General features: G+C 39.0%; 1 protein-coding gene across 1 annotated transcript; it reads right to left on the bottom strand.

Annotated features, from left to right (window-relative positions):
- Positions 1 to 3,777: 3,777 nt before the first annotated feature.
- Positions 3,778 to 9,299, bottom strand: LOC119498876 (leptin receptor gene-related protein). The gene is made up of 4 exons (XM_037787978.1): positions 9,164 to 9,299; positions 8,782 to 8,857; positions 6,295 to 6,481; positions 3,778 to 6,058 (listed from the first exon to the last, which is right to left on the bottom strand). The coding sequence occupies exons 1-4, from the start codon at positions 9,177 to 9,179 to the stop codon at positions 5,942 to 5,944; spliced, it is 396 nt and encodes a 131-aa protein (XP_037643906.1). The 5' UTR covers positions 9,180 to 9,299; the 3' UTR covers positions 3,778 to 5,941.
- Between the last annotated feature and the right edge of the window lie 1,337 nt (positions 9,300 to 10,636).

Genomic DNA, 10,636 nt, shown 5'->3' with positions numbered 1-10,636 from the left:
AGAGAGCACCGTATGGATGTATCTGCTCCACCAGTTTAATGGAGCTACAACCCCCCCAAGCTCTTATTGACTCCCTGATGTGTTTCAGTTGATTGTCTCTTTAAATAGCAGTCATGTATACTGCTGTAGTCTGTCTGCTTATGATTTAGTGAGGCAAAGTTAAATTAAAGTTTTTGGGCAGCTCATTATTGTTATCATTAAAACTAACATAACAATAATTATTAGAAGTTTTAAAGAGGACCTATTCATTTTGTGCTTTCTTTAAACCTGCAGTAGACAGAATGTTTTTGGCATCATTGGGCAAAAAATTCCATAATAACCTTTCAGCATATTGTAATATAAGTGTTCTGAGAGACTTCTGCACCTCCTCAGGCTTTTAAAAAATCTAGCTCATGATGGGAGACTTTGGCCAATCACAGGTCATTTCAGAGAGAGAGAGCGTTCCTATTGGTGATCAAATATGAATCAATATTCTATTACTGTAATGCTTATGTCTCGCCTGTTTTCAGACATATCTTGTAGTGTACTGTATAGCTGTAAAATGAGAAAGTTCGTGACCCGGCAGCCATCGGTTGAGGAAATACCAAGCAGCGCCCACCAGCCGGAGCAAACTTTCTAATTTTACAGCTAAACAGTGCACTACAGGATGTGTCTGAAAACATTTAATGCAAGAAATAGGCATTACAGTTACAGAATATTGATTCAAATTTGACTAGTTTGACCGTTTGATCGGAGTTCGCGAGTGATTGACAGCTGCTCAGAGACAGCTCTGATTGGTTGTTTTCCTCTGGTCTGTGAAATCTTGCAGATGCCATTAGGAGCACTGGAGGACACAGAGGCACATGATTTTTTTTTTTTTCAGATTACCTGTCTCATGCACTACTGTCAGGATATAGTGACCGTTTTATAAAATATTTTTTTAATCATATCTGCTCCATTTCTACCCACTGCTGCTTTAAGTCCACACCAAATAGAGTTACTCTTGCCTACAGAAACACTGCTCCTGAACTGCCTGAAACGCCTTGCTTGTTCTTCCGTAACGTGGTGATGTCATCATGTAACACATTTGCATAATACCTGCCTAATGGTTATTTTGGCACGCCCTCAAACACAGCTAGTTAGAGCGGAGCTTGAGCGGAGTCTGAAGAGTTTGAATCCGATGGGGGCAAGTGAATAGAGGTGCTGCAGCATAGCTCGTATGAGAAACCTGAAAATAAGCATATTAGTTCCTCTTTAAATTAGTATTATTGTAGGCCTAAATGCCATGGTATATTTTTTTCCATTGCGTTTCTCTATCTATATCTATTAGCTAGCCTGTTCTGCAGTGCAGTGGGTGTAGTAGCCTCCAGTATCACACAACAACAAAATATGCTGTGTTGCACTGTATTATGATGCTTTGTAAACTGTGTTACACAGTGTGTAGTATTCAAGAGCAGTCTCAGCGGTTTTATAGAATAATCTTGATGCCGTGGCTGTTGCCAGGCAACAGCTGTCCTGGAACAGAGATGAATGAGGTGTCCCTGGACTCCTTTTCTTTCTTCGTCTCCATCTTTATTCATCTTTTCTTCATCTTCATTTCTTTTTTTTTCACTCGCATAGAGCGTGAACACAGTGTGACTTTATCACTTTTCTAGCAGTTTCTCTCACTCAGCAGACACTTTATAGCCCATTAAGTCCTGTTATGGGTTTTGGGACATAGCACCACTTCTGATTCACATGGTCTCAGTGTCACTGATGTAAGCCAGGGGGCAGTTGGTATTTCTTTCAGCACTTTTCTTATCTAAGTAACTGAGCCAGGGTTGATCAATCACCAGCTTTTCTTCATGAAATATGTAGATGGCTCTTCTTGAAAATCTCTCTCTGGTTCTTATGGACCTCAAGAAACTTATGTGAAAATCACAGTAATTAAAGCAGCAGTGGGTAGAAATAGAGCAAATATGAGAAGTTATTTTTATAAAACGGTCACTATATCCTGACAGCAGTGCATGAGACAGAAATCATCACAAAAATCATGTTCCTCCGGTGCTCCCAATGAGGAAAACAACCAATCAGAGCCGAGCTGGAGCCTGCCCGCTCTGAGCAGATGTCAATCACTCAAAAAACTCAGATCAAACAGTCAAACTAGGCAGCACTGATCAAATATGAATCAATATTCTGTTACTGTAATGCCTATTTCTTGCGTAAAATGTCTTCAGAAACATCTTGTAGTGTACTGTTTAGCTGTAAAATGAGAAAGTTTGTGACCCGGCAGCCATGTTGAGATCAGTTGAAGAAATACCAAGCACCGCCCACCAGCCGGAGCAAAGTTTATCAGGAACATAATATTGATTCATATTTGATCAGCGCTGCCTACTTTGACCGTTTGATCGGAGTTTGTGAGTGATTGACAGCTGCTCAGAGACGGCAGGCTCCAGCTCGGCTGATTGGTTGTTTTCCTCTGGTCTGTGTTCGCGAGTGATTGACAGCTGCCTCTGTTGAATGAACAGCCAATAGGAACGCTCTCCCTCTGAAATGACCTGTGATTGGCCAAAGTCTCCTGTCACGGGCTAGATTTTTTGAAGCCTGAAGCCATGAGGAGGTGCAGAAGTCTAGTTTTCTCTCAGAACACTCAAATTACAATATGCTGAAAGGTTATTATGGAATTTTTGCCAAATGATGCCAAAAACATTCTGCCTACTGCAGGTTTAATTGGCAGCAACTGACAACTTACTGTGAAAAAATCACAGTAATTAACTGTCAGCAACTGTCAAGGAATGAAGTCGCATCGTACAAAATGCACAAAATACAGTGTGAATGCTGACAGCTGATATGCATTTCAAAGCGTTCCCTGGAAATGCAGAAATGATAAATGAATTACTTGAAAAACCTTGAAGCCGTCCCTACAGTACCCACAAGTTGTTTGGACATCTTTGATATGTCAACTCATTTCTCTAACTTCTCTAACCAAGCATTTCCACGTTGTTTATACATTATTTATTGCACATACGCACAAATCTTCTTCATGAGTGCTTCTCACACAGCAGCACTGATACAGCCGCTCACCTCTCTGTGGGATGTTAGTCCACACATGCTGCGTCTCTTCTCCTTGTGAAATGCAATCACTAGAGGCGGGAAGTGCAGATGTTTTTTCCGGAGAAATAAACATTTTTGCTGAGAGGAGTGTTTGTGGAGGAAACACACTTGGTTTAACGCGCAAATTGGTGAGGCAGCTTCAGTGCATTCTTGATACACGTGAACAGAGAATGAGTTGCACTGCAGCTGCATGGTAGATTTCTATCACAACCTATTTAACTCTGAATAGATAATGTTGGCTTTTGTTTTGCAGCTTGCTCAAATGTTGTCAATCTGTATGCAATATTAATGTTTTTGGAAAGAGCAGCCAGGGGGGCAGACAGATGTTTTTCGATGAAAATTATAGGCTGTTAGGCAAAAACATGAAGGTGTTTTGCACACTGGTTATTGAATATTGCAAACTATCTAAATGATTTAGCAGCTGTTCAAACCTGAATTTCTGTCAGTCGGGGCTAGTTTTTGCTCGCAAAGTGTGGCCAGAAAGAAATGTACCTAACACACTCACCCACACACACCACCTCTGCTTTATTCCCAGTCTGTGTCTCGTGGGAGGCCAATACAGAGGTTTGCTACAGCCACTATTGCTGCTGTTTTAATCTATCACCACTGCCCAGAGACGAGCTTTACATAAGTCAAACCTCCATCCACCGAAAGATTCACTTTTCTCATCACATCACCAGCAATAAACAAGCAAGACAGAGTTTGTTTCACTATACAGAGAGATTTAATCAATGTTAGAAACCAAAATGCAGTCAGGAGCTTATAAAACAACCGTTGAGGGCTCTTCAGCGCTCGTTAGTGTGGGTATGGGAGTCACAATAGAAAGAACAAGCGTTCTTTATTGAACATGTCAGTTGTGAGACATACAGTATAATATTTACGTTGAAAAGCAGTTAAGGATTTAGGAAATCAGAAATTATATATATATACAGTATATATATATAAGACACTCACTAGAATTTTCAGTGATAGTCTCCATGGGCTAATCATACAAACTTCAGAACCTCATTGATAGTCAGTTACTGACAATGATGAAATACAACATAAAGATGTAATATTGATTCACGATTACAAATGTCAATGGCCCCTGATGACGAAACACAAAAACCTGACTCAAAAATGAATCACAGTGATTTCTCTATTAATCAAAATATATACGCTGTGGATGACAGGCACTTGAATGCATGAGTGAGTTTGCAGGTAAAGCCCTAAAACATACATCTCCCGTATTTACCACTCAACATGTAAAAATATAATTCACAAATTAATATCATGCCCTTGTCGACAGTATGAATTTCTTTGTCGTCTGCAGGAATATAAAATAGATATGGGTGCTTTCTCTGGCCTGCTAAGCCCCTCCCTAGAACGGCCACTGTCCAATCATACGTTAGCAACCGTAACTAGGCACAGGTCTGTCAAGCTTTCAGCGGTGTGTATTGAACCTGCAAGTCTGACAGCAGATATCCTCAAAGTTTAGAAGGGAGTGTCGTATTTTTTCACTTTTCAGAAGCCAAAAATGCAAGACAAGCAACGTTAATAACATTGTGCATGTTAGCAAACAAAGACGGTTGAATATGAATTATTATTGATTTGTGAGATCTAGTGGATGGATCAAGCCCACACGTGTGAGCAATATCCTCGCCCACTTTAAACAAATGGATATAAATGGATTTATATTTTATAATGAAAGCTATAGGGAGTCATAACTAAACATTAACTTAGCTTTAAATAACAATATATTGACTTACCCTGTTGTGCAGGAACATTGTTGTTCCTGTATATGTTTGTCCTTCACGTGAGTTGCGTGGGGTGCCTTGATTTTAGTGGCCTATATTGTGAATGTAGCACTCAAATTCATATTGTAATCCATTCTGTCTACTTCTCTCTGATATTTCAGAACAATTATTACAGAAATCTGCCATTAGTTCCTTTGGAATATCTCTCACTGATATCATTGAAAACGCCATAATGACATGCCGGGTGCAAAAGCTTGACAGGCCTAGCAACAGTAACCAAGGGGGGAGGGGCTTAGCGAAGGGTGAATTGTACAACTTAGATGTACAATTCTCACTAAACAGTGCTTTCTCCAGATGCCTCCGCTTGCTTTTGAAAATCATATTGCTGCATAGCACAGATCCATAAAATCCACAGCTCAGACGCTCCATTTTTGCACTCTAAAATGATCTTTGGTGAGAATGTAAACAATTGCACCAGAACAAAAAAGTAAGGCTTTAAAGCCTTGTAGAAAAATGAAAACAAAAAAAGCACATCATCTCCATACAAATATATCTTTACCTGATTAGGAATCCTACAACTAGTTGTCAGATAGCATGGATTAAGATAACTTTGCCCTGCCTTCACACGTTAAAGAGCAAACAGTGCTCATAATAAGCAAGCCATAATTCGGTATAGCCACTTCCCCCTTTGAACAACGAGGACAGATAAGGCAGTGAGCATTGCCGTGAACATTACAATAAAGTTACCCTTTAGGATCCCTTATTGATATTGATTAACTGAAGCATAAGGAAATAGCACGCAGCTGCAATGAGAAGGTTGATTTGGGGGGTTGAAACAAAGGCGAGACAAGCTAAAATATATGGGTTAAGGTGGATAGGCATCAGTGTCTCTCTGGTCCCAGACATAAGGCACATTAATAGGGTACATAGTGTTTTCTCATACCCTTTAATATAAAAAAAATCGGCCTGAAAACTTGCCCAGTAATTTTGACATTTTGCAGCCTACCCTGCATCCCCTATTGAATGCAGGACACACGTGCCCCTCAGTCTGCAGTCTATCCATTCAACTATCCACCTACCCACCCATCCATCCATCCATCTGTCCTTCTATCTGTCCACCGTCTGAGGGCACTCTACCACTGCTCCCAGCTGAAGTCATCCCCGCCTCCGAACACGAAAAAGAAGCCAAGGATGGTGAGGAAGATGACAGCGTTTCCTGTCATCACCAGACCGCAGGCACCCCACTGGATCTGTAGGAGGAAAATATTCATACTTGAATCAGATCAAAAGAAATCCCTAATCTTCAATTGGTTTTCACAACACTCAACAGTGAACATCTCTCAGGATACAGCGCAAGAGAAATATACTAACAATTGATATGGGTCAGACAGCATAGACTTATCTACACAAATAAAAGCCCAATGACGATGGCTGTGTTCACCGTATGGAAATCAACTTCCAGATTATTTCAATAGAAAGAACTCACTGTGCTGGTGCGGGCTAGCACAATGGGAAGCCCAAAAGACGATACCACGATGCCAGTTGTTAAGAAGTAGGCCAGCTCTCTGCACGCGTTGCTGGAGGAGTCAGTGTCATCACTGAGGCGTCTGGATATGAAGGTCGGGATGGGGCTCAATATGTAGAATATCAGGACAAACAACGGCCAGTATACCCTACAGAAACAGACGTGGAAGAGTTCAAAGGATGGTCCACAATTTATGACATTCGATGGCACGAGTTTGCAGCACAAGATAAAGATACGTCAGATCAAATTTAACAGGCGCAAAATCAACAAAAACACAATATCCCAAAACAAACGACGAGAACAGAGTGAAACATTTCAAAGGAGCATTCCCCAGATTTTACAAATGAAGCTCAATTGTATAATGTTTTCTGTGACTATGGACATTATATAAGTCTGAAAAAATAGCCCTAATGACATCAGAGTTATCTCAGCTTGGGCTGGAGGTGTAAAATGTTTTTAACAGAAAGCCTGCATTACAAACTGAGAGCGTGGGGTTTGAAAGAAGTGGGCATTTTAGAGGGCAGGGGGGGCTCTAATGAAAGACGCTATTGAGTTGCATTATGGAAATTGTAGGATTCAGCACTTCTGGAGCTTGACCCATACTAGGGACTGAATTTCTAAGCCTCTACCCACCAAGCACCAGACGTCCAGACTTTTTTTTTTTATGGCTAAATCTGGTTAGCCTGTCGTGGCCATTATTTAGTCCAAAAATTTAAAATTGGGCTATGTTTAGTTTAATGAGACATCTGGCACAGCCTATTAGATATATTTTGTTTGTATTGTCATTTTTTTGTGTGTAATTCATATTGCATTAGACCATTCTTTTTACATCTGCCTCTTAAAAGTCCCTCAACTTTATAAGTGCAATACTCAATTGCTGGAGCATAATTTTAACAGGGCATTTTTTATTGTTGTGTTGTTTTTGTTAACTGCTGTTGTTCACATCTCTGTGACTAACTGCCTCATCACTGGAAAATATCTTAACTATTCCTTTAAGCCTCAATACTGCATGTTAAAGGTCCCATATTGTAAAAGAAGTGAGATTTTCATGTTTTTTTTATTATACAGCAGGCTTAAGTCCTATATAAATACTGTGAAAGTATCAAAACACTCAATCCACAGGGAAATACACACAGCCCGTGTTCAGAAACTCTGCATTTGAAACAAGCTGTCAGGATTTCTGTCCATTTGTGATGTCACAAATATACAATATTTAGACCATTACACGGTTTTAAACGTAGATATTGTAAATGTGTCCCAGTTTATTTCCTGTTGAAGTGTATTTGAATTCCATCAGCTGACAGGAAGTAAACATGGACCCAAATGGTTGCCTAGCAACGCAATTCTGTTGCAATTTCATCGCAATTCCATCGAAATGCGCTAAAACTGAGCTTTTCAGACAGAGGGTAAATACAGGTATATTCAGGCTGACAGCATGAGGAAAATGAAGTTTTGTTTTTTTAACATGACAGCATGTAAACATGTTCTAGTACAGGGGTGCCCAATACGTCGATCGCGATCTACCGGTCGATCGCAAAGGTAGTGTGGGTAGATCGCATGGCATTAAAAAAAAAAAAAAAATTTTTTTTTTTTTTTAAAATAGAAGTCAGCCAACAAATTGCAACACTGTTTCACCTGAACTCATCTGGAGTGGAGGATGAGATTTTGACACTACAAGCTGACATTCAGCTTAAGTCCAGGGCTCATGGACAGTTCTGGAACTTACTCACAGAGGAAAAGTACCCCAACATGAGGAAATGTGCTACCTCCTTGAATGCATTATTCGGCTCCACTTATTTATGCGAGTCAGCCTTTTCCCACATGAAGATTATTAAGTCCAAATACCGTTTCACCTTGACTGATGATCATTTGGAAGTGTGCTTGAGGCTGGCTATCAGCAGCTACTGTCCGGACTATGCATCCCTGGCTGATTCCATTCAGTGCAAGTCATCAGAGTAAGGTAATGACAAAACATGTACAGAGTTATATTGTACAATATGGGTTCATGCAGTTATGCAAGGTACACCAACATATATTGTACATATAAAGAATACTCAATATATTTATAAATAAATATATGTTTTGCATTTTTATAGTAGGTAGATCATTTTGACTTGGTCATTTTATAAGTAGCTCGCATGCTGAAAAAGTGTGTGCACCCCTGTTCTAGTAGAAACACAAAATACAAGTATGAACCTGAAAATGCGCACGATATGGGACCTTTAAAAGTCCTTCAACTTTATACTTCATAAGTGCAATACTCAATTGCTGGAGCATAATTTTAAGAGGGCATTTTTGAGTATTGTGTTGTTTTTGTTCACATCTCTGTGACTAACTGCCTCTTCACTGGAAAATATCTTAACTATTCCTTTAAGCCTCTGTATTGCATGTTAAGTAAAATCTATGTCATGCAATAACTCAAATACGTCGTTATAACTAAGGACCTACCCGTACTGCTCCAGTGCACAGCCCAGAAGAAGAAATGTAAGTCCAATGGCCCCACTGAAGGACAAACCGACCAGCGCTGAAACAACAGAAACACTACATTACATTACACTGGCAGCAAAGCTTATACAGTCACAATAAGAAACGAAACAGAAACAGGCTACTCTAGGCTTCTGACACTCGACATTTAACACGACTTTCCTGTGGAAAAGCAGCAGTAACTTAGATAGCTGGTAACAGATCGTAACATCCTCGGTCAGTGTTGTAATGAAGCTTTCCAAATGATCCACCAACGACAAAGTTATTGAAGCATTAAACGGCTTCGTAACTAAATGAAGGTAACTCTCAGCTGTCGACTGAGTCTTAAACGCTTAAAATACAGTACCTTTAATGCCGGCCATTGCTGATTAATGTGTGAAACTTTGTGTTTGACTTCTTGCCCTGTTTCTTTGTGTATTGTTTATGTGCTCTGGTTGTTCTGGGTTAGACGCACTTCCTGCTTCCTCCATCGGCCTTCTGTGTCATCAGGTGACCGTCTTAAAGGGACAGTAGCCTTTATAGAGGCGACAGGCTAATGCTGCCCACCGTGTACTGAACGTGCAGTGTGTACCTGAACGCCACCAGGTGATGCTGACCTTCATCTCACATCATTAGATGCTTGTGGGAACATTGATCAAATTTGCTTGTCAATCAAATACAGTTTATTCCCATGGTTGTTGCACTCCCTCGTGACGAGGAGCACGGGACCATGCAGCCCCTTGATTAACACCCACGTGACATCAGTGGTTCAATGGTACTGTACTTAAGTACATTTTATTTTTTTAATGCTTTATTTCAAAAGTTCAATACAGTAGATTTATATACATGTTCAGATTTTTTTATTACAATTTTGCAAATTTTACAGTATAAAAATAATATAAAAGTGAAATAAATTATACAACAAATACAATGTAAGGAAAGGAAAAGATGAATTAAAAACAAAACAAAAAAACAATCGGGGTCTGTTAAACAATTGGATTAAATTTGAAATGTCTAAACAATTTAATAGTTTTAGCCAATTTAGAATTTTTGAGTTTTAAGTTATCAATCATAGTCAAATCTGTTTTAAAATCAGTATCTTTAAAGGAGGGTATTCTTTTTAGCCATATCATTTTATGTATATAATATTTTGCTAAGATAATAATCAAATAAATTTTGTAAATCTCATCTGCTGAAAAACTGGGATTGTTGACAGTGAGTAATATTTCAATCTTTGTTAGTATGATATCTTTTTCTAAATGTTTTGAGAGATTCTTCTGTAAATTAAATTAAAAAGAAGTAGCATGAAAACAATCTACAAACACATGTTCAAGGTACTGTACTTAAGTACATTTTTGAGGTACTTGTACTTTACTTTTTTCCATGCATTCTACTTTATACTTTTACTCCCCTGCACTCCAAAGAGGAATACACTTTTTACTCCACTACTTTTATCTCTCAGCTGTAATTAGTTACTTAGCCTACTTATAAAATATACATTACATATTAAACAACCCACTTAGGCTCCTGATCGACCAGCTATACAAGAATAAAATATTGTTTAGTGCTTACACATACGAATCAGTAATAATATATGATATAATATAATAAGTTATAATCATATATGTTAACACTCACAGGAGTCATTTCCCTGCATAATGAGTACTTTTACTTTTGATACACTAAATGTGACCACCAGTAGGCCTGTAATACAGTATTTATAGTATTATACACTCAACATTCCACTTTAATCATTCAGTTTTGAGTGGGTTTCATGTATGTGCTTGAGGTTAGGCTTCTCTAATGAAGATGGTGGAAATGTGAGCCAATTAATTTTTTA

Source organism: Sebastes umbrosus, chromosome 12 (genome assembly GCF_015220745.1).
Source record: "Sebastes umbrosus isolate fSebUmb1 chromosome 12, fSebUmb1.pri, whole genome shotgun sequence".
Taxonomy (NCBI): domain Eukaryota; kingdom Metazoa; phylum Chordata; class Actinopteri; order Perciformes; family Sebastidae; genus Sebastes; species Sebastes umbrosus.
The sequence above is the reverse complement of the archived record's forward strand: the minus strand, read 5'-3'. Positions and strand labels throughout refer to the sequence as shown.